At 39.9% G+C, this 23,732-nt stretch overlaps 4 protein-coding genes across 5 annotated transcripts; 3 read left to right on the forward strand and 1 right to left on the reverse strand.

The window, feature by feature from the left end:
- Positions 1-1,282: 1,282 nt before the first annotated feature.
- Positions 1,283-10,144, forward strand: LOC115678142 (uncharacterized). The gene is made up of 10 exons (XM_030601457.2): positions 1,283-1,601; positions 2,177-2,282; positions 3,533-3,593; positions 3,665-3,960; positions 4,944-5,083; positions 5,931-6,005; positions 7,232-7,322; positions 8,146-8,349; positions 9,142-9,186; positions 9,637-10,144. Exons 1-10 carry the CDS (start codon positions 1,389-1,391, stop codon positions 9,720-9,722), a joined length of 1,317 nt encoding a protein of 438 aa, XP_030457317.2. The 5' UTR covers positions 1,283-1,388; the 3' UTR covers positions 9,723-10,144.
- A 570-nt stretch (positions 10,145-10,714) lies between these two features.
- On the reverse strand, positions 10,715-15,402 carry LOC115678159 (glutathione S-transferase 2-like). Of its 2 annotated transcripts, XM_030601487.2 has the most exons (10): positions 15,129-15,397; positions 14,928-15,027; positions 14,665-14,721; positions 14,393-14,478; positions 14,096-14,167; positions 13,795-13,848; positions 13,647-13,722; positions 12,595-12,656; positions 11,927-11,986; positions 10,715-11,162 (listed from the first exon to the last, which is right to left on the reverse strand). In XM_030601487.2, exons 1-10 carry the CDS (start codon positions 15,144-15,146, stop codon positions 11,064-11,066), a joined length of 684 nt encoding a protein of 227 aa, XP_030457347.1. In that variant the 5' UTR covers positions 15,147-15,397; the 3' UTR covers positions 10,715-11,063. The 2 variants fall into 2 exon arrangements, with proteins under 2 accessions (XP_030457347.1, XP_030457349.1); XM_030601489.2 differs by lacking the exon at positions 14,096-14,167 and having other exon boundaries at positions 15,129-15,402.
- A 520-nt stretch (positions 15,403-15,922) lies between these two features.
- LOC115678191 (protein cornichon homolog 4-like) lies at positions 15,923-17,791 on the forward strand. Its single transcript, XM_030601531.2, has 5 exons — positions 15,923-16,239; positions 16,611-16,792; positions 17,033-17,155; positions 17,255-17,312; positions 17,449-17,791. Exons 1-4 carry the CDS (start codon positions 15,973-15,975, stop codon positions 17,286-17,288), a joined length of 606 nt encoding a protein of 201 aa, XP_030457391.2. The 5' UTR covers positions 15,923-15,972; the 3' UTR covers positions 17,289-17,312; positions 17,449-17,791.
- A 2,571-nt stretch (positions 17,792-20,362) lies between these two features.
- LOC115678138 (uncharacterized) lies at positions 20,363-22,598 on the forward strand (the record flags this gene model as incomplete). The annotated part of the gene is made up of 1 exon (XM_030601451.2): positions 20,363-22,598. A coding segment is annotated over one exon (1,971 nt), but the record flags the coding sequence as incomplete, so codon positions are not given.
- Positions 22,599-23,732: the final 1,134 nt, after the last annotated feature.

Consider the following 23,732-nt stretch of genomic DNA (forward strand, 5'->3'; position numbering starts at 1 on the left):
GCAACCAAAAACAGAAGAAGAATATGTGTGGATCGTTGTCTCTTGGTGATGTGTGTGTGCATGTGGATGATTGATTATGGTGCAGGTGATCGCGGCGATGAAGTAGCTCGCCGGAGGTACGCTAAGAATGAGGATGGCTCGCGGTTGGAGAGAACTTTTCTTCGAAATTCACTCGCTCTACACGTTCTCTTCCATGCTGATCGGATATTCTCTTGTGACTTACAAGATAATCTTGAAGAAATCAGTAACGATTTTTGGACACTTCGCAGATTTGAAATTAGAGTGAATGCTATGGATTTTTTTTTTGACAAAAAAAGTTCAGGACATGATTGAAATTGCACCTAAAGTTGAGGTTTTTTTTAATTAATTAGGCAATTTTTAAAGGAAATATTTTGAGAGAGAGAGAGAGACTGTGGATGGTTCAAAATTAAAATTGGAGTGAAAGTGAGATGTGAGATAACTATGAAGCAAGCATCAAATACTAAGAAATTGAGCACAAAGATAAAATTTATTGTTAGTAATTGCTGTGAGTTCCTTTAATAAATAATAATAAATGTAGAGATAATTAAATTTATAGGTTGTATTTTTCTAGAATTTTCTTTTTTTATTAAAAAATAAAAAGTTTAAGGATTACATTGAATAAATTAAATGTTTATGAATTACATTGAATATATTAAAAGCTCATGAACCACATTGTACATTGAGTAAAAATTTAAAAATCATTTGCGTCATTTTCTGTACTCAAAATGAAGTAATATGGAGGGAACCGAAGTTTATCGACAACTACTTTTTTATATGACATATGATATAAACCTAAGGGTATGTCGATAATTGTCGTCAACAACTTTTGTGAAAGTTTGAGGTTTTTTGAATTAAGAAAAAAAATCACAATGCATGAGTTGCGAGATTCAATTTAAACAAAATAACATATCTATGTAAACCTATTATCAGATTCATCGACTTCAGAAGAAAAAACTTGATTTGGCCATACATAGAAAGTTTCACAATACGATGTGGCGAACTTATCAACATACAAGCTTGCTACGAGCCTCATCATGTTTGGCATGTACCATTGTGCATTTCCAATTTTCGATCGGGTTGTTTCTCGACATGTCAATGGTAAGTGGTATAACCGTCACATTAAAAAAAAAACGATGGAGGGTCAATTGCCGAAGAATCGAAACCATAGGGGCTGGATTGTAATCGACCCTAAAGTACAGGGGCTAGTGTGCAATTATCCCTGAACAGTATAAATTCATAAACCCCTTTGAACTTTCTTCCATCTTCTTCTTTGGTTCCAGAGTAAAACCTCCTGAACCAGAAGCTGCTTCAAAATCCAATCGGCGCCGGGAAAGTTTTCCGATCGATCGTCTCCGATCAGAAGCCGCATGGATTCCGCCGTCGCGATCGTGGTGGCGTCGCTGGTGGTCGGAGCCGCGATCGCGCTCATTTTCTTCGGCAATTACTTCCGCAAGCGGAGATCCGAGGTCGTGTCCCTTGCCGCGGCGGACCTCCAGCCGCAGCACAAGAACCCGGCGAAGCCTCCTCAGCCCGCCGCCAGGAAGATTCACGCCAGGTCCAACGCTCATGGCGCTGATAAGGTACCGATCGCTTCGTTTTGCGCTGTTTCGGAGGCTTCATTTAGTGCGGCTGAGTAGAAATGGAGCAGTGGCGAAGGAGAGATTAGCGTTTGGGACTTGCTTGTGCGTTGTGGTTTTGCTTTGTGCTTCAATCGGATGAGGATTGAATTGCTTCGACAAGCGAAGAGGGGAAATGAAGAAGCGATGACCGGATTCCGGGGTTAAATCTAGTTCATTTTGTTTGATTTGGGAGCTTTGGGTGGCGAAAATGTCTATTAAGCAGTATGACCGAGTCGTCCCGAATCTTCATTGGCTGGCTCTGTGCTGCTTATGGTAATGCTAGTGATAAAAAAGGTAGGAGTGTCGAAAGAGTGAGCCGGTCAATGATGGACCGACTTTGATGTTCTGATGCAGCAGTTTCTGAGTGTCCAAGCGATGTTCATACATACTATTTTTCAACTTCCATGGAGATTTGTTTGAGTTTGCCCTCCTTTTGTAAATTTTTTGTTGTCTTTCTTGAGATTAGTTGCTAAGCTTTTATCGTCCATGCAATATTAGCTTGTGTATTTTACTTGCTTTGTAATTCTGGAATGTAGGATAAAAACAAGAGGCATCATCCTTTGGATCTGAATACTTTAAAAGGTCATGGTGATTCAGTCACAGGGCTATGTTTCGCTTCTGATGGACGAAGTTTGGCAACAGGTAACATAAGGTTCCTCACACCGGAAGATATGATATCTATAAACATAGAAAATTATTCAACACTATGTGACCTCAAGGTTAAAGCATCGTACTGTGGGATGGTTTTCTTTTGAAATTGTAAGTTTCTTTGCTTAGCATGGAAAGTAGCATCCATATTTCATGTGTTGCATTTTACTAAATGAATGCTAATTAACATTTTTTGATGTTATCTTCAGTGATTTTTACTGTTTCTTTATGCAAGAAAAATGGACTTTTCTATAAGTGCATGTGAATCTTAGTGGATGAAAGCTAGTCGAAAAATGGTCTTAAAAAATGAAACCAAGGTTTGAATCTCTTTATCTCCCTGTGACCCAAGGAAACAAGTGGTCATAAGTAGTAGTAAAAAGGGTAGTCAATTCGAATCTCTGCATTGTTACGTAAAAGTTGTTTTGGTTTTTTATTATGGAGGATGAGAGAACTCTGTGTTAGTCCATTCATCATACTTGTACTTTGATGTTGAGGAAGCGCAACTAGCTAGGTAGATCCTAGACCATGAAATATCCTCTAGCCTCATTCACCTAACCATAATTCTTTAAAAAAGGAAAAAATAATACAGGCTTTGCATTCCCTCGTTTCCGTTGATATGTTAGAAGAGCTCTCTGCCAGGGCCTTGCTATGAAGAGAAAAGTGAGAAACATTATCCTTTATTTGTGCCTTCTTACTGAACACGGTACTAGCTCTTTATTTGATATATGAGAGGTCGATCTACAAAAGAGTGAAATGCAATGAGGTGTTTGGTGTGGAAATCTTGAAGTATCCTTATTCATTTGCTCATATACCATCAAATCAGTTGAGAATCAAATGTAAAATTGTGTTCTGTGTGCTTTATCTGAAATTTCTGTGTTCAAGTAGGCTAAAAAATTGCATTTCGATACAAGTCAATTCTGTAGAAGTTCATCACTTTGCATGTGTGTAGGATGCTCTTTTTGTTATAAAGTTTTTGTGTCAACTGGACAGAAAATGAAAGTGCCAGCTCTTGAACTTTGAGATTTATCCTCTGTTTTGCTTCGCCAAGGTGTAATAGTACATCTAAATTTGTAAAGGAAGATGCAGAAGAAGGTGACTTGGATCCTTAGTACTCAATTGCTATATAAATGGTTTTCTGCTTTGCTGGAAAGAGAATGCATCATCCATCCTCAATTAAAACAGAATACTATTGAGTGGCTTTATTAATGTGAGATCTGATTCATACATCTCTTATTTACATGCAGCTTGTGCTGATGGTGTTGTAAGGGTGTTCAAGTTGGATGATGCTTCAAACAAAAGTTTTAAGTACGTCTCTCTCACAAGCTTTGCGATTAATCACGTTGTTTAATTTTTAACTTGACAACTCTCATCTGCAGATTTCTGAGGATTAACTTGCCTGCTGGAGGCCATCCAACTGCTGTTGCATTTGGTGATGATGTATCATCGGTAATTGTGGCATCTCAAAATTTGTCTGGTTGTTCTCTGTACATGTATGGAGAGGAGAAGCCCAAAAATTCGGACAGCAATAAGCAGCAGCCTAAGCTACCTATGCCTGAAATCAAGTGGGAGCATCACAAAGTACACGAGCAGAGAGCAATATTGACCCTTTCTGGGGCTACTGCAAGTTATGACAGTGGCGACAGTAGTACAATAATTGCATCTTGTTCAGAAGGTGCGGAGTTTATCTCCAAAATGTGTCCTAAACTAGCTCAATCTTATGTTTGTTTTAACACGAATTTCTTTTGAAATAACCAACGTTCATGCATCTAGTAAACATAGTTGAGGTAGAACATTGAGATTGAGATTTCATGAGTTAAGTTGATTGGTGTTAATTCATTTAGAAGTACTCCAACTGACTGTGCAGAAAACTCTTATCGTCTTCCCCCTAGTGTTGTTGCCTGTGTGGGAAGGAAATTGAAAACGACAGACTTTCTGGACTTTGAATTGATGAAAAAACAATTTTTTGCGTGCTAGTGTGTTTATTAATAGCTCAATGCAAAGTTTCTAGATATCGCTCATATTTTCATAGTTTGAATCAGTGATATGGAAAATAATTATATCAGGTTACACAAAGGAATCAATATTGGAATATGAAACATTGTGCCATTATTGTGGTCTTGATAGCACCCGTTAATATATTTGTACATGGGATGAGTGGAACTTAATGCCTTTTAATGAATCATTATGCGTAAAAGTTTACAGACTTCCTCTTGGAGGGATCTGAAGCTGTATAGAAAGTAGTCTTTGGGATAAATTGCTAGAGCTTGAATTTAATTTTTTTTTTCTGGCTTCTTTTTGACTGGTGTCATGTTGCCACTTTTCTGCTTCATTTGTGTGGTCCTCTCTCCTCCTCTCTTTTTCAACCTTCTATCGCCAAAGAGGCTGTCTGTGTTTCTAACGTCTCTGAATTCTTTAGTAGGAGCTTCAAAATTCGTACAACTATTAACTAGGTGTTACATAGTAATGTATTTGAGGTTTAAGGTGATGGCTATTTTCAGTTGTTACAACTAGCAGAATTATAAGAATGACCGGCAAATGTAGTTTCTCGTCTTTGCAGTAACATTCTTGATGGAACATCACAATGGTCAGTTAGCATATTATGTTAAAGCTGTATAAACTTTTATATTTTGCAGTAATCTTTTGCATCCTGTCCAGGAACTGACATCATAATATGGCATGCAAAAACTGGGAAGATCTTGGGGAATGTCGATACAAATCAATTGAAAAACACTATGTCTGCTATCTCGCCCAATGGGCGTTTTATTGCTGCCGCAGCTTTTACTGCCGATGTCAAGGTACATCATCCTTGATTAATTGTTCAGCTGAAATAGTGCTTTTTTTGGATAGTATATCTGGGTTATGTCTGATAGTGACTGCAGTCTATCAAATCATCAATAGTTTGGTGTCCGATAAGCATATTATCCATGAAATGAATGATGTGCAATTATTTCATCTTCTACCGCTGTGTGATAGGAATAGGTCTTATATATAAATTACAAACCCGCCATTTTTTACTGTATTTGAATTGAAATATCACGAAACATTGGTTTTTTATGACTAAATGTCAAAAGTAGAAATCTCATAAAATATATTCATGTCTTGTTGATCTTATATCATAAGTACGAAGAAAACTGAAGAGCCACAATTTTGCAAATCAAAACCAATTTACAAGCATCTTTATCATAAAATCAAACCATGTTCATGTTGTAAACTTTTAGAATATTCATTAAAGATGACAACGACAAAATATTTAGTCAAAACTTTATTTGGGACAAAACACATCCTTGGGTTTAGCTATCAAAAGATGGCCCTCACCCAAAAGCCTCCTCACTCTCAATCGAAAGAACTTGAATATGGAGAGAGTAATTGCAAGTAAGAACTTTGTGCTCACTCCACCTATATCTACACTATTCTAAAAGTTTAATTCCCTTGGCCACTACTAGGTACTAGACAACGTAGTATCTTCATTGTCTCAACAGAATTCCTGGTGTTCTTGCTTTCAGTGAACATGTCTGAGAAACAGATTGAGTTGCAGTTTTTAAATTAGGCAGATAATCTGTCACTCTGTTGTGGTACATGTTGCCATGCATGTGACAGTCTTGTGCTTCTTGTTATGTTTACTGAGTGCATATGTTTTGGCAGGTCTGGGAGATTGTTTATTCAAAAGATGGTTCTGTGAAGGGTGTTACAAGAGTCATGCAGCTTAAGGGACACAAGGTCAATAAGTTTATGAATGCTCTCCAATATTAGTTATATTTGGCCAAGTGTCTTCTCCATTCAATTATCTGTTTTATTCATGCTGCTGTGAATTGAGATGCATTACTTTTTCTTATAATCTTTGTGGAGAAAACCAACAAAAGCATAACTTGAGTACAGCAATGATAATTTTGTTAGAGTCATGTCTTTTAGTAAGGAATAACCATGCTATGCATGTGTAGGGGGTGTAAATATTCATGTCACATATTTTAAAACTGGACCTGACTAGCTGGCTACCTGTTTCAATGCCACTTCATTTTGTTTGGACCATGAATTGGTCAAAAACAGGTTTTGACTCAGTTGAAGCAGTGAACACGCTTGACTGGATCTGGCATTGGAAGAAATTCCGTTGATCAGGCAGAGTTGGGTTCAACCTTTTTACCTGTAAACATTTAACTTGGGATGACAAAACCCCAAAAGCATATAATTTGCCATCCATATTGCCAAGGAACCAGAGAAACCACCTTGCCTGATCTATGTTGGTGGCTTTGATTTCTGATTGCATTACGCACGCCCGTTGACCCTAAATAAGTTATCCTTTCTCCTTTCCTCTCCGATTGAGTTATCCATAGGATTTGACCAGCACAACATTCACGTATCCCGCCTTGGCTTGATGCTTAACAATTTCTCGAGCCATCCTCCATTTATGTTGGAGTTTACATTTGTTTTAAACTCCCACAAACTGCGAGCTATATCCAACTATAATTGGCTTGCACTTTTGTCTCTCTTTTTGATAATTTAGAGTTGATTTTGTTATCTCCACACATCAGACATTTGCCACAAAGTCCTTGAAGTTGTAGCATAGCAACAACTCCTAAGGCATCATTCCCTTCATAAAGCAGAACCTAACATTCAGTGAGGTTGAAAGAAATCCCCCCGCATTTAGAAGAATAGATTCATGTCAAGAGTCAAAAGAGTTCATTTGGGTCAGGTTTAAGGTTTTTGACTGACAGGTTTGGCAAGGTATGATAAACCCGTTTTCTTAGGAAGAGGTATTGGACTTCCCATTGTTTAAATTTTTCTATTTTATAGGTTTTCTTTGATTCGGATGATATTATAGTTTTCCAGATAGCTATATTTTCTTGTTAAGACTCCTAATTTCCTGTGGTAATTGTGCTTTGTCATGATAATGTTTTAATACCTAAAGGTCGTACTTTCATTTCTTAAATTCCTGTTTTCATATTTAGAGTGCAGTGACTTGGTTATGCTTCACTCCAAACTCAGAACAAATAGTTACTGCATCGAAGGATGGCTCTATGAGAATTTGGAATATCAACGGTACGTGCTATCCCAGTCAATTGACTGCGCATTTCTGATACATCCCCCACTTTTTGGTTGGGGTGGGGTTGGGCAAGGCTAAAAAAGCACAAGGAAACGGAGATATTAAAGTTGCTTACTTGCTGTTTACTGCTTGTTGCATTAATTGCATTTTTTTTTGTACAGAAGTGGCTCCTTCATGTCTCTTATGCATCCTGAACGGTATAATGTGTTGGCTCAATATTGAAGTATGGGCTGCATGCTCAAAGTTATTCTTTGTGTACTGCACAAAGAATCAAAAGATATGTAGGCTTATTGTCAGAAGATGAACTAGCTGCAGTTTATCAACGATTCTGGAAGGGGGTTTATACTCTATTGTCAGTGTTAGTCTCATTTGATCAAACTCACCTGTCACCAATTTCTATAGAAATTGAATGTTTCAGTTGGGGTTTAGGGCCTCATGGAATGAAAAGGAGGGAAGAGATGGGCAGATTTTAGTCTACTATATTTGTTAGTTTGAGCCTTTGCAAGTGCAAATAACTAGCTTATCCTTATGTTAAATGAGCCTTTGGGGCAAAACAACTAACAGAATATTTGAGGATAGAATTATGATCAGCTGATTGGGTTTTGCTTTTGTATTTTGCCTGGAGTCATTGAAGTTGATATTTCTCCAAGTTAACTTCTTATCTACCGAAGACAGCATTTGTTGATTGAGAAATATGATATACCTTTCGTCCAACTGAGACGCTAATAATATTTTGCGGGGTTTATCCCATTTCTTTGTTTTAGTATTTTTCAAATTCCTACTTCTTAGTTCTAAAGTTTCTTTCTTTATTCCTTGAAGTTCGATATCACCTTGATGAGGATCCAAAGACTTTAAAGGTGTTTCCAATCCCATTGCAAGATTCAAGTGGTGCTACTTTACACTATGATCGCCTCAGTCTATCCCCTGATGGAAAGATACTGGCAGCAACCCATGGTTCATTGTTGCAGTGGCTGTGCATTGAAACTGGAAAGGTTTTGGACACAGCTGAAAGAGCTCATGATGGTATGCCCCAGCCAGTAACATTTCTATGAAGCATTTCCTCCTTTTTGATCCTCAATAAGTGATGCATGAAGTTTTATGGTCCAGTTAAATGATTGGTGTTGGTTCTCTAGATGGCAGAACTTCTTTATCTATGGCTTTACAGTGTTGATCTATTTGTCAAGCGATGGTAAATTGTGGATTGAATGACAAGACTGGTCGATGGGATTAGTTGAAGGTCACCACCATTTTTTCACAATAACCAACTCCATCCCTCCGAACTCCCAGCAGAAAATGGAAAAACTTAAAGGCCATATAGTGTATATTCTTGCTTGCATATATGAATAAGTATACTAGAAATCCTGTAATGTGAATTGATCATGTAAAGCATTATATTTTCTACTTTTCATTCCGTGTTCATCGAGATTTGGATTGAAACATAGAAAGATTGCAAGACTGCATGGGCAGTGTGGTTGAAAATGAGATAGTTACCTGGGTCTTTAGCTTAGCCCCTGCGCATTCTCCTCATTTACCTTTTCCTTTGTTTATTGCAAAAAATAAAAGAAATGAAAGATGTTACTTTACCCAAGCCCCTAGAATCATAAAGGGCAATGAGAATCTTTTCTTAAAATGATAAGACTTATCAATTGATGAATATATTTCCCATTATAAGATTTTATGTGCAGCAACCGATCTTTATTCTCTATTCTCTTCAGTGGCAGCCAATGGACTCGATCAGCATTCCTAGTTTGAGTTTTACAGTTCTTTTTTTGGCCCATGTTGTATAATTTCACTCACAACTATACCTAAATGCAGGTGACATCACATGCATGTCCTGGGCGCCACAGAGTATTCCGACAGGTAAAATTATATTGATGTCACTAAGCACTGTTCTTCTATTATGAATAAATCTGTGGATACTGAGGAGCCTGCACTTCGCATGATGCGGCATTTTAAAAGAAATTTCACTTGTTAGAAAAGCACGTTGCCCCACCATACTGAGGCCTGCATGAGATGAGACAACTCGAGAGAGAGAACTGGAACAATACATCCTTATCTTGACCAGAGCATAGAATTGCTTCAACCTTTCCGTAATTCTCTATCCATGCACTACCACATGCATGGATAGAGATGCTTATCAGTCACCTGTTTTCATTTTTTATTTTATGAGCTCTCTTGATCAGAGCATAGAATTGCTTCAACTTTTCCGCTATTCTCTATCCATGCACTACCATATGCATGGGTAGAGATGCTTATAGTCGCCTCTTTCTTTTTGTTTTTTATTTAACTCTCTCTCTCTCTCTCTCACAGGCGATAGAAAAGTTGATGTTTTGGCGACTGCCAGTGTTGATAAAAAAGTGAAGCTTTGGGCAGCCCCACTACCCCAAACCTCATAGATGAGTTAATACAGGAGGCTGATATTCAGCATCAGAACAAAGTGAAGGTTGCTCTGGCGAATATGCTTTGCCATTTGAGGTGCATTGTGGGGTTCTAACTTATATCCGAGCCAAGTCACTCTTCACAAGAAACCTCTGGGTGTCCTATGGAACGTTCTAACACCGTCCGTTCTGACAGCATCCGGACATACAGTCCGTCCTTCGACATTGTTAGTCTTTCTTTAAAAATTTTGCCGATAAATTTGACCTAATACAGGATCTAACAGGAAGAGTTTGCTGTATTCCTTCTGTTTATTTGTCTGTTCTTTGGGGGGAATATTGAGAAGGTTGTGCCTGAGATGGTGGCTGAACTCCGAGGTGACGACAATCTAATGTATCTGAGCCGGACTGATCTGGGCGGCTCAATCGAGTGCTTTTCCTTTTATTATGCTTGCTTTTTGGGACAGGCTATTACACTTTCCAATTTGCATGGGTAGCTGAAGCCCCATTTTCTACTTGAGTAACTCAGCCTCAGAGTAGGGGGCCGAACATATGCGGATGCGCATTGACAAGTTTGAACACTAATTCCGTAGAACACTAGAGTCTATATGCTTGACTGCATATCGGTTAATTTAAGCTGATCCCAATAGTGTCACGGTGAACATGTGGTCTTCAAAACCAGTCATTCTTCATGATGAGCCTAGTGTTATAGAGAAGTGACTAAATCCAAGGAAGAAAGAAACTTCGCAACATCATGATTCCTAAGGGATTGAGTATAGATCTGCACTTTTTTCTCGCGATGAAAATTTTGAATGTGAAGAACGGGTTTGAGAGATACTGGACTAGTGATCATGGAATCGGGCACTTACTGGAGAATGTATTTGAGCAAAGACCATGAAGTCAATGTCGACCGTACCGAATAGATTGGAAGTCAAGAGTAACAAGAAGTCCATCTTTTCACGTGTAATGTGGATTGCAAGATTCTTAGTGCTATGGAAGCACATACTCATCACTTGACAGCAAATTTCAGAGTAGATCCCGACATTTGATAAAGAAACGATACAACCCTGTCTTACTTAGAGTAGCAACTTGACGAGAATTCGAAAGAAAACCAATAAACATGGGCTGGCGACCAACCAAAAACGTAAGGACAAGCACCACCAGCAAGGGGGTCATAAGCATACGTACCCATGAAGCATAATAAAATGGGAAGTCACTATTACACATGATTACAGTCAAACTCACATGCCATGGCACAGACAGTGCAATGGAAAGCGAGAGAATGAGCGTCATCGCAGAGATGACGCCTGATACCGAGACTCTTCGGCTTCCAACTTTGAGATTGGGAAGGAGATACCCAGGTCAGCTCGTGGCATCAGGTTGACTTTCCGGTAACGATGCTTCGTATTCAGGCAGAGTCTTGTACGATTCGTGTATCCTCCTCAAAGTAGGGAACTTGGCCTGCAATGAAGAATGTGGGACTCAGCTACGTTACTCAAGCAGCAGTGTAAAGACAACATGCACGGATGTTCGATCCACGAGTCTAGCACCGATGGGTTTCGAGAATTGCAAAGCTCTGACATTAACCATTCCAATCCAGAATGTGGATCATTAGAAAACCCTCACGCAGTGCCATACCATAAAGACAGTCTCGGTCTCGAGGTGCATCATGAATATATTTTCATATGTTTTTGCTTGCAAGACATATCTACAGTTATGATACATGGCGGTAGATTCGCATAAGATGAACTGTGAATTGAGAAGCAAGGGCCCTCTCGTCTGAAGATCTTTATACCCCTATTTGGTATTTGCAATTTGAAAATTCTCCCAGCGAGACAACTAAACCCAAAAATAAGATCTTCGAAAGAGGTGGCACCAACATACTTGTCTAACATTAAGCAGAATCGATCTGCATTTGCTATCTTCATTAAAGAGAAGTATATATAACATATCTGAAAGGCGTGCTCGCTTAGCTTTTGAAAACCAAGGAATTGTCTATGGAAATCGCACCATGATTCAGGTGGGATAGTATATAATCCTCTCATCAAGTACTCGCAGAAAAATCTTCCTAGCAAGGGAATGCTTTCACTGATTCTTCCAAGATGCTTCGCTATTTGCAGGAAAGAATAATGCACATGCAAATGACCACAAGATAGAAACAGGCACCATAATAGCAAACTCAAAATGAACTGATCATGGACAAAGAGACAGGGAAAGAACTTCACCATGTCAATGTGAAATCTCGAGGTTGAAGTAGCTATTTGTGGGGCCAAAAACACATCAGCCTGCATAACGTACATCTCAGGTTGTTAATACTGCGTTCACTTAAGTGCGATAAACGAAATCAGTATCAGGGGATTCGTGATATTTACATCATTCAAGTCCAGTCACTGTTTCAAAAAGAAGAGCGTCAGGACAAGGGATACACGGTACGACATGTTCTAATCTTCTCATGCGTCATTTTAACGAGTTTAACCTGCTCACATTTCATATGGGAATCTAAGTCCCAAACAGAAGCATGAAAAATGAATCGACTGTCGAGCTGAAGTGGGAATAGGCAGTTCATCTTTAAAGATGGCCCCCAGCACGAATGGCAAAGTAAGAGTAACAATATCAAGTAAAGAATCATACTTCTAGGCAGACACACGAGTTAATAGCATGGAAGGACAGCAATTGCTAGCTACCTTCCCTCATTAGCACATTTTGACAATTGACAATTACTTTTACAAGTCCAAAATACTTGTTACGTAGTTTATACAATGTGTTCATTGGTAGGACTAATGTTCTTTCATTTAGATAATTTTGAGGTTATAGAGTCGGTGTAGAGATTAAGAGACACAAAAAAAAAAAAGAAAACAGAGGAAAGATAAGATGTAAAGATTCAGAAGCAAACCAAGCACATTTCATCTCCGGTGGCATATCTGGTCGCAACATTTTCAAGCAACTTCTCGAGAGCTGCACATGGAGGAAATTGGTCTTATTCACAGCTAAGAAACATCTTCAGCTTGGTATACAGGCATGTGCTGCTAATATCCATTAATACTTTATGAGACTACAACACAATTTAAGATGCAAACAAGATAGGCTCATGAGCAGAATTATTATGAACAATTCTAGCCATTCAGTTATTCTTCTCTTCCAGGAATTGTGCCGACCTAGATGGTTCTACCTTTTCTTCTTTCTCTTTCAGTTTGGATATCCAAATTTCTGACCTGATAAATATGTCTTGCCAATGTGAAAATCTCGTTGCAATTATGTATGGCAGAAGTTATACAATATCCATTCTTTAATTTGAAGTTGTTTACCATCATGATCTTGTGATTGTTAAGCCTCAAAAGAGTGCCTAGCCTTCACTTTAGTTGGTGTTTCAAAAATGGTGGTCAAAGTAGCGTTGTTTCTATATACAAAAATTACAAGGCTCCCAATTTTTGGAATGAGGGTACGTGACAGAATTAAACAATGCCATCATTTAAACCACGCTATAATCATTTGTCAAAGGCTTGCTTTAACCATAGGTCCATAGCAAATAAAAGCAAAGAGACTGATAACATTACCGCAAGGAGAAGACAAGCCAAAGAGGGGTGGAGCATCTACTGCTAATGTCGATGAACTAAAGGTATCTGTTATCATTGCTGCCACTTATTCAATCAAGTGCCGAAAAAGTAATTTCTAGGTTTTGTGAGCAACTCGAAAATCATGTTTTGCACCGTGTGCTCAAAATGTGCTTCATTCCTCACTGAAGGTGGACTCTGATTACGCTCAAGTGATTACTAATGCTTTGCTACGGGGGAGCTGCAAGCACAGCCCAGTGTTTCTCAAGCTAAGAATTAACAGAGTCCTTGTACTTAGCATATGTTTCTTTCTAGAGAGAAATTCAAGGTCCATTCTTATGCTTTTAAAGTTAGTTCCAGAGATCACTTTGTACAGTCTTAATGAGACTTTTACCTTGGAAACCTCTCTCTATTGCATATTGAGCCCATGATAGCCTCTCTTCAGGGCCAGCTTTCTCCTCAATGTACTTCTGCAGAAAACAAAGTATGCATCTCACAGACTTCTCTGGTCCTAAGAGAAAGCATTACAAACAGAACTATACCAGCACATTCAGCATCTGAAGAGGTTGTACGCTAGAACTGATTATACTTGCAGCCTGCCAAATCATATGACAACACCAATCGTCATTCTACTGAAAACACCCACCAAATTGATTCTGAAGTCTGTTGTGAAGTGACAAAGCAGAGAGGATAAGGTAATGAGGAGCACGACAATGGAAGATCTCATCTAATCAATTTTGATCATGTGTGATTCAGCAAAAACTCCAAAGTTACGTGTAAATGATCCCCAAAATCTGCAGGAAACTTCAACTTTAAAGGAATGGAAAGCGCAAAAAAAATGACCTGGAGGTTAAGTGCTTTCAATCGAGGATCACGAGGTAACAATGCCCTCTCAGGATACTTTTCTTCCAAATACTGAGCAGAGATAACAGATGCTTTAGCAAAAATTCAAAATCGAAATGCACTCAAACCAATCAAATTGATCGAATCAAGAAAAGGGCCACGAAACTATGCATTGAGTCGAAAAGGGAGCTATGAAGCTTCTATGAAAGGCTCCTAAATGATGATCTCATCTAAGTTACACGTCCATCCAACTCTAATTTATTGTAAACTTTGCTGCATAGCCTAAATAACACCCACCAGCAAAATTGCAAAAGAATCTGAAACCGCGATATCTCCATCGACTAATACCGGAACGAAGTGCATGGGATTTAACTTCTCAAATTCTGCAAAAATCAAGCACACAACTTCGATCAGAGCTAGAGCATACTCCACTAGATTTCACAGACCTGAGGTAATCGTGCCAGCCGGTATTATGCATACAAAATCTTTCCATTGTCACTCCGAGGCCTACCTACATAGAGCTTGAGAAACAATTTGATCTATAACTCAAAAGAAGGATCTGAAATTACCAGCAGTATAGTGCTCTTGTTTCCTGAGATCCACCGCTTTATACTCATATGAGATCCCTACACACCAACCAAGAACAAAGTTGAAAAGCATCATCAAAAGAAAGGTCTTTTTAACAGCTGCAAACTTCCAGGGTTACTTTCAGATTATAAGCTCAACAACCGGTTAATCATAATGCCAGAAACAACAAGAAGCTCCCCCCCAAAAGAGAAACGAAAAGGAACTGGAAAAAAGAAAAAAAGATAGCACTGACTGAAAATTGGACCTTTAAGGCTCAGCGCGAAGCGCACGCGCCAAGAACAAGAACTCTGCCAATTGGAATACAAAACGAGCTTTGGGGGTTCGACTGACTCAGCAGCTCTCTCCTGAAAAAGAACAGAGAAAAGAAAACCCCAGAATCGAAGTTCATTTGCATCTCCAGATGGGGGTTGTTCTCAGAGGAAGATTTCGAGTGCAGACGCGAGACCTGATTCTGGGTGTCCATGAGATTCAGAGGGGTGATCAAGGTGACGATGGTGAAGCAGAGAGTTCTTGGTTTCAGGGTCTCGTCTTGTAGATAAATCACTAACTCCACACGATCACATGGAGGTCTAGTAATGGAGGATATAGCTTTGAATGGATTCGTCCACACGTCAAGCAATGGTCCGTGCAGAGTACGGCGAGCTCCAGCTCAACCAGAGACAGAACAGAACAGAGATGGTCTGTTTTTAATTCGATTTGCCAGAGCCCGTATTTTGGTTTGATCCTTTGAACTCGAGCATCAGCACAAAACCAAGACTATGCAACTGATAAAATAAGATGCCCCTCTTGTCGTCAAACTGACACAAACATCCGAAATGCATATCAAAATGTACCTTTTTCGACCACTTGATTGAGAGAGAGAGAATAAGATAACGGGCAGAATTATGTCACATGTCTCAATTTATTTTCGACCGCATAATTCCATTTCCTAACTTTATTTTCCTTAATGTGATAGTGATGAATGCAAATAATGATGACGACTGCCACGTCGATAGTTATAATTCCGATCTATTAAATGGGAACCGATTGTCGATGCTGATTGAATTATTGGAGTGAATAGATAATAATCACCATTCTTTTTTTATAATGCATGAGATAAACATACATGCCGGATTAGCTGATCACATGAATCGGTTAAGTCCAAGTCAATGGTACGTGAAAAGAATTAATTTTGCAAATAGATACCGTATTAGATTCGTATCTGAAACATCTTTTGTGGGATTAATAGGTGATCAACCAACATAAATAGATATCATCCAAAATTAGAAATCCGAGTCCTCTCATCGCCAATGCCGTTCTTGTTTTCTCTTCTGGTCAGAATTCAGTCACCAGGTAACTGGAATCCCCAAATTCAGCAATCTTCCAAAATTACATCCAAGAATAGAAGCTTATCTACTCCAAAGGTCAAGCCATGGTTAACATGGAAAAGAAACATTTGCAGAGAAAAACATAAGCAAAAAGAGGGAGAAAGGGACTCTGAAGCCATGGATCAACTGCTTTCATGGTTCCTTGCCTTTCTTCTTCTTTTTTTTGTTCTCTGCATGGTCGGGTATCAGGTAATTCTGACTCTTCCTTTGATTTTCTTTTATGACTTTGTTTTTATTTTTCTCCACGAAAAATCAGCAATTTTAAAAAATATATTTCTTAGAATTTCAATCGTTTTAATCGCTTAGAAAAATGGACCCATGAACATGTTTGCATTATTGAGAGTTTTCCTTATCGAACATGGTCTGGGTGAACACTTGACTGTCATTTCTTGGCATAATGATGGTGGAAGACTAATTAAATGTTGATTTTGGAAATGGGTGATGTATTCTGTATCTGAACATACTATTTGATTATGAGCATTGGAAAGTGACCTGAACAGCGAACAAACATAGCTTCAGAAGTCTTGTGGTTTGGTTCTGAGAGCATGCTTTTGTTGCAGATCATTTGCTTGACGGACTTGGAAATCGATTACATCAACCAATACGATGCGGCGACTCGGATCAACAAGGTCGTCTTGCCCGAGTTCGTGTCCCAAGGAGTCTTATGCTTCTTTTATCTCGTGACGGGCCGCTGGTTTATGTTCTTGCTGTCTCTTCCATACCTATTTTACAACATCAGATTGTGAGTCTCCCTTGATCTTCATCTCTGTTTCATTTCATATGGAAGTTCTCCAAATGATTTAAATCTGATCAAAGAACATACCTCCACTGATGTTTTTTAACAGATCCTTCGTTAAAGGAAAAAATCAATGTTACCGTCCAAATTGTGCATCTTCTTTAGGTTTTCGTTCATAAAGTGCAATCCTTGTAGCTTATACTCTCTTTACATGAGAGCTGGTTCATTTGACTAGCCCGTTTTCAGGTGGAAGCGGAACCGGTACTTGATCGATGTGACGGAGATATATAACAACCTAAAATGGGAAAAGAATCGACGGCTTTTCAAGCTCTACTACCTCCTCCTACTAGTGGTCATTGTCATATTCTGGTATCATGGGCAGCGCTTTGTTTACCAAAGAAACTTAGCAACTTATATGTGCTTTCGAGATGATCTTATCGTATTCATTCTCTTTCGTATGTGCATCAGGATAATCTGGAGCAACGCAGATAAAATGCATTGATCGGGAGCGACGAGGCATGCCCATGTAAGTCACTAATGCTCTTGTTTTCTTCTAAGCTGCAGTACATATACCTTTGCCGTGTGAAAGAGGAAATACAGATGATTCTGGGCACCGTTCTTGAGTGTGTTCTCCTGGTAATCACCTGCTATTATGACAGTAGTCTCCTGATCTCAATGCCCATCGTATGCTGGCTTTGGCCTCGATCAAAGGAAAAGGGACGTCGTTTCTCGAGAGACATGCGCATGGCTCCGAGAATTACTGGCAATGTTCGAAGCGTATCGCCAGCGGCCTCTCGAGTTCAACTTCAGCTATCTATTTTCAAGATGTTACAACATGCAAATGTGCAGCTTTGTGTAGTCTGTTTTGGATGTATGTTTTTTTCCTTCCAAAATAGTTTGTTAAATTGGTTCGAATACATCGACATCTCAAAGCCTTTCAGCTAATTAAACGTGTAGTTCAGCAGCGTCACAATTTAGGGCCCAAATTACATTTTGGCCACAGGATTTTTTGGGTTGTTGCAAAATGCCCCCTGATGTTTCCATTTTGCAAAATAGTTTGTTGAAGGTTGGCCGAGTTGATCAAAGCCCCCTCAAAATTTCTTCTTAATTCTGTTTGCTTATATCTTGAGAAAAAGCTTGTGATTTTGATTGTAATTCTCTGAGAGAGTGTTGTAGTCATTGTGAAGAGTGCTTTAAGCATGAAGTCGAATGTGCATACTCGTAGGTAGAGATGATCGATTCCAGAGAGATAACTTCTTGACCTGAAATCCTGGAACCTACCCTATTAGGGTTGGTTCCCAGTTTTTGGTTCTGAAAACCGACCTTGTTGATCCTGGAACCGGCTTGGAACCGAATTAGCCGGTTGTAGGGTCAATCCGAGAACGCATTGGTTATTTTCCTTTTGTTTTTGTTTCATTTTGTTATATATACAATATACATGAGTTAAACATGAATACAATTCTTTCTTCTTGAGAATAATAGGTTAAACCTATTCAATTTCAACAAATATTTTTTATTTTATAAAAAGATTAAAAGAACTTACTTAAAATTAGGAGTCAACTAGTTCAAAGTCAATTCAGTTCTAGGTGGTCGGGGAGAACTAGTTAGTACAGCGCATAGAACTTGAAACTAAACCGATCAAGGCTAGTTCCCTATTTTTGGAATCCGAACCCGAATTGGTTAGTTTTCGAGTTGAACCGGCCCGGGTGGTCATCCCTACTTATAAAGTGAGCTATAGTCCCTCGTAGAGATATAAAATTTCATATGTAAAGGCTGTTAAAGGTTTTAAAGATCACACTAGCGGACATACTGAGTTGATATGTTAGGAGAGTGAAGTAGGTCATCGAGTGGAAAAGCCGAATCACTATAAAATATTTTGCAATCTCTTTTATCCCTTAGTCTTTACAATTATGTTGATAAGAACATACTTGCCTTGCATTGCATATTTTGTTAATAAATCACCGTTTCATCATCTACACGATGTTCTGCACTTAAATACGGAAAAAAGTTTGGAATTCCGATAACAGCCAATTCACTTCCCTCTTGGTTGTTAAATTCAGTCCATTTTAATTTGAAATTTTTATCTAAAAGCAAAAAGATCTTCTTGTTAAACGCTCATAAAGTCTCAAGTTTCCATAGACCAATTTCATTTCTTCACATTGTATCAAGTTTGTCAACAAGTTAAAGTAGGACTAACTTTGAAAGTGCAAATTGTAATTACATGATTGACTAATTCTACATGTTGTTCTTAAAAGGGCACGTGCTTAATTTACTTCCTTATGGGGCTAGTTTTGCTTGTGCCTATGAGTATTTGGTCCCCAACTTAGTAAACGTGTTATGAAAATCTCTAGTAGTATTTCGCATTCTCTAATAGTATTTTGTAATGTTGTACCGAGTATAAGACCAAACATCAAAGTTAGATTATAAAGAATTATCACCAAATACAAGTGTTTAGAAAAACGTTTTATAAGGACTAAATGACGCGCGCGTAGAGAGAGACACATTCAATTTGGCCCCATAAATTTATTCTATTTCAGTTGCAATGTCTTTTTGTAAATTTGATTGAAGTGACGTCATGCGACCCGATATGATTTAGCAGAGTTAAATGATGAGCAATATTGTCATAAATTGTAAATAATAGGCATGTAAATAAAATCGAAATCATATAATGAATTGTTGACGGAAGAAATTATGGCATTTCAGCCAATCACACGTGTTTGTCACAAGAAAATTTAAATGAAGACACCGTAGACATATTTAAACACCTCCAAGCGATTTCCCACTCACGAACTTTATTCGGTATGTCTGTTTAAACCGGCAGTTTCCTGGTCACGACCAGTTAAAAACTAAAACTCCATTAAAGTGCGTTTTACACAGGGCAGAACCTCTTTAAAACAACATAAAATTTGCACGGGATTGATCTCGAGAGCCCCGTTATCTCGCTTAACGGAAGCTGCGACACTGGTTTTTCGACCCGTGGTGCTTATTCCGACAAGTAACAATTTTGAGACCATCTTGCTATCTCAAAGCTAAGAAAGACAATCGAGCTTTGTCGAAGTTAAGATTTCCAAAGAGCATAGAGGGCTAAAAATTTTGATAGAGATGATGAAACTTCAATTTGAAATGGGGGTGGCACTCATAAAGCTCAAAAATTGAAGTCTTCTTAGAGAGAGAGAGAGAGAGAGAGAGAGAGGGGAAAAGTACAAACAAAGAACAGAAAAAAACACACGAATCGAACTGAAAGAAGAAGAAGAGAGAGAGAGAGAGAGAGAGAGAGGGGAGGGAGGGTTAGACTTTTGCACTACAGATAGAGCAGGTCTCTGTAGAGAGAGAAACGAGAGAGAGAGAGAGAGAGAGGAGCAAAACCCTCGAGTGCCCCCCCAAATGTCAGACCCGGAGGAGGAGACGAAGAAGAAGAAGAAGAAGCCGAAGACCCACCAACGCTCTGCTCCCCCACTCTCGAATCCTCCCTCCCTCTCTGCAGTTCGCTGAGCAAAATTCGACCTTTCCCCCTCTCTCTCTCTTTCTCTCCCTCTAAAAATCGTTCCTTTGGTGCCTTCCGCTTCCTTGAAATGAATCCAAACAAGGTTGAAGACGACCTCTTCCACCACCACCACCCGCCACCGCCACCACCACCACGAGCTGTGCCCACCTCCTCTCTTGCCCGAATCTCAGCCGTCCGTCCCCCACCCGGATCCCCCCGACGAACCCACCTTCTCCCTCCCCGAGATCGTCCTCTTCCGCACCTCCGACTCCGACTCCCACTCCCCGTCCTCCGACAACGAGGACTCCGTCTCCCAGCCCTCCTCCTCCGCCGCCGGCGCCGGCGCCGGCGCCCTCCCCGCCCAAGGCGGCGGCGGCGTCGGAGGCGACAAGAATTCCTCCCACCACCACGCCCACGCCCTCGCGTACATTAGCCCCGAGCCCCACATCTCCTCCCAATTCTACACCTTCAACGCCGAGTCCCACTCCCTCATGATCCAGTGCATCCTCGAGCAGCGCCTGGCGACCCCCGCCGAGATTCGCGCCGCCACGCCCTGCCCCGTCCTCAAGTCCTGGCGCGCCGTGTGGAAGGACCGCAACGAGGACACCGCCTACCTCACCGCGTGGAAGCGCATCCAGGAGAAGCTCGCCGCCCATGTTGACCCCGGCACCGGTAATAAGTTCCTGTACTTCAAGAATAATTCCCAGCAATTTGTGTCCCATATCAATCAGTGGCAGGATATTGTTATGAGTTTCCATGGGGATGCTGATTTGAAACATCTGGGGCTGAAGGAGACCATAGAGCGGATTAAGCAGGTGTGGACCGTAGGTGCCAAGTTTTATGGGATCCCCGAGAGTTTCATTAGGGTTTGTGTTGCGGCCTGCCTGGTGTGTAATAGTTCGTCGCCTGGGTCCGCGATTAGGAGCAAGCGTCGTAGGTTTGAGTATACAGAGTCGTTTGATGTGCCTGCGAAGGAAGTGCCCAGTAGGTTGCAGCAGCTGGCAAAGAAGCATAAAGTTGTGCTTTGCATTAGGCAGAAGTATATTAGGTATAAGCCATTCATGGCTGAAGTAAAGGATTATGCTTGTCACAGGGCAGGGGAGCCCGCGACGAAGAGGTCGAGGATGTTGAAGAGGGAGCCTTATGTGTCAAAAAGATGTGGGTGTGGTTTTCGTATTAGGGCAATCGTTCCCATTACGAATTACAATGAGAAGGATAAGACTTTTGTGTATCAGGAGGAGGGTATGGCGGTGTTTAAGTTGTATGCTGTGCATTCGGGCCATGAACCGGGACCATTGGATGGAAACGCAAGGATCATGCACCGTGTTGTTGGGCACAAGAATGGGCTTTTGATGGATCAGGACACTGTTTATGGGGTGAGTGAGGAGATGGAGAATGATGGGTACGGGTTGACTGGGAAGGATGATGGAGATTTGCAGCTTTCAGTTTTGCAGCAGTTACAGGAACTCAAAAACGAGCTTGGTTTGTTGGAAGGAAGAATTTATAAAATGCCTCAAGAGCTATTGGGTTCGGTGTCTCACGAACTGTTTGATATTGCCAATAGAGTTAGAAGAATAGGCGAAGAAGGACCAAAGTCTGTTGGGTTAATTTCAGACAAGCCACATTCAGATGATGTGCTGGTGTGTGACAATGACATGGCTCATTGGGGTGATCCTCACTCTGAACAATTATATGGGGGTGGAAAGGACACAGAATTGATAGATGATGATGAAGACAGTTTTGGGACTCTTGGGGATGTTGTCTCTTGGGAGCAGATAAGGACTGACTGTACTAGTCAAAAGGATCTGATGGCTGAGCCTTGTAAGCCTGAGAAGTGGTTGAAGTGCAGTGACTTCGATGATAAGAGCATACTTGATTGCGAAGATACCAAACTAGGTAAGCCCATAAGACATGATGAAAGTATTGTTGGAGATGAAAGCCTTGTTGGTATTCAGGTCGATAGCTTTTACCAAGAAAATGCTAAATGGTATGATTCTCCTCGTGGGTTGGACACTGGTGCAGATTGTGGGGATAGTGGATTTAGGCATGAAGAGATCGTGTAGCATCCTCGAGTGCTGCATAAATCCTGTCTAACTTAGTTTTGGGACAATTGTTTGCCTATTCATCCCTTCTCAAAGTTGGAAGTGGGTTGTAAATTTCTGTATACACAATATTGGGGCTTCTCACATGCTTTTAGGTGACTTTGCTGCTTGTGTCTCTAATTAGTCCTGTAAAGTAGAGCCAAATTGGGTTCCTATGCACATACCCTTTGTAACTACTTATTAACTCTGTTGCTTTCTCTCTTCTAGTCAGTTTCTTCCAATACTACATATGGGTGGCTCTATCTTGTCAATTGGCATTATAACTGTTGTATCTGTTATATGTGTCATGACTGCTTTCAAGCTCTTTTGGTGTTCTGTCAATCTCTCTTCTTTTGCCCGTTAGACTTTTCTCTTTGTGTTGCCTATGTCTTATGACCATGAGGGGAACACATGTCTCATCCACTGATCATCTAGCTTTTTTTGGACAGTGGTATGTGATTCTGGATCCTAAACCACTACTCATCGTTGGTTGTGTTGCAACTTTATTGGTACCTTTTTTAGGCATTGTGCAAAAGAAGGTTATGTGACAAGATTTTTTGTTCTTGGTATGGATTATTAGCTTGATGTTACTTTGCCGGACATATAACAATCCGTAGCGGGATTGGTTGGCACTGTTCTTGGGATGTGTAGTGCTGTAACCGTCTTTTTTTTTTTTGTCTATATTTGGCCCTATTAATGACAGAGCTTGTGCTTTCAACCGTTACGAAAATGTCAGTTTATATCTAAATTTTCAATCTTATCACAGAGATTGCATCAGCAATTCTTGTGTTCACTTCATTATAGTGGCTTAATTTGGAAGCATGGTTTGATAATTTTGGGGCATTGAGATTAATGTACATATCAGAAGAAAAGAGATACCTATAGCCGAGCGCAATGCATTATATTCAGATTATAGTGACAATCTATCAGTTCTTTGTGTTAATGCTTCTTGGCTCTCTGTCTTCTGAAGAATATTAAATGCCCAACTTATGTTGGCAATGTTGTCAGAAGTAATTTGCCTTTGAGAGAGAGAGAGAGAGAGAGAGAGAGAGAGAGAGAGAGAGAGAGAGAGAGAGAGAGAGAGAGAGAGAGAGAGAGAGAGAGAGAGAGAGAGAGAGAGAGAGAGAGAGAGAGAGAGAGAGAGAGAGAGAGAGAGAGAGAGAGAGAGAGAGAGAGAGAGAGAGAGAGAGAGAGAGAGAGAGAGAGAGAGAGAGAGAGAGAGAGAGAGAGAAGAATAAGCAGCATATGGACATTATGATTCTGTTGCTGAGTAATTTCAAATCAAATCTAAGATGTCAATGTCCAGAGTAGTTTACCGCAGAACTTTTTTAAGCCATATTTATGTAAAATAAAATAATTTTATCTAGATTTCTTTTGAGAA

This window comes from Syzygium oleosum, unplaced genomic scaffold (genome assembly GCF_021117445.2).
Source record: "Syzygium oleosum isolate NSW1041296 unplaced genomic scaffold, Sole_v2.1 Sole_v2.15, whole genome shotgun sequence".
NCBI classification, from domain to species: Eukaryota; Viridiplantae; Streptophyta; class Magnoliopsida; order Myrtales; family Myrtaceae; genus Syzygium; species Syzygium oleosum.

Bases quoted from the DNA above. Each gene is read 5' to 3' on its own strand.
- LOC115678191 (XM_030601531.2), top strand. From the start codon at position 15,973: ATGCCGTTCTTGTTTTCTCTTCTGGTCAGAATTCAGTCACCAGGTAAC. The intron at 16,240-16,610 runs GTAATTCTGACT...CTTTTGTTGCAG, and splicing joins TCTGCATGGTCGGGTATCAG to ATCATTTGCTTGACGGACTT. The intron at 16,793-17,032 runs GTGAGTCTCCCT...GCCCGTTTTCAG, and splicing joins CTATTTTACAACATCAGATT to GTGGAAGCGGAACCGGTACT.
- LOC115678159 (XM_030601487.2), bottom strand. The intron at 14,479-14,664 runs GTAATTTCAGAT...TGATTTTTGCAG, and splicing joins ACAAGAGCACTATACTGCTG to AATTTGAGAAGTTAAATCCC. The intron at 14,168-14,392 runs GTGGGTGTTATT...ATCTCTGCTCAG, and splicing joins ATTCTTTTGCAATTTTGCTG to TATTTGGAAGAAAAGTATCC.
- LOC115678142 (XM_030601457.2), top strand. From the start codon at position 1,389: ATGGATTCCGCCGTCGCGATCGTGGTGGCGTCGCTGGTGGTCGGAGCC. The intron at 2,283-3,532 runs GTAACATAAGGT...ATTTACATGCAG, and splicing joins TGGACGAAGTTTGGCAACAG to CTTGTGCTGATGGTGTTGTA. The intron at 3,594-3,664 runs GTACGTCTCTCT...TCTCATCTGCAG, and splicing joins GCTTCAAACAAAAGTTTTAA to ATTTCTGAGGATTAACTTGC.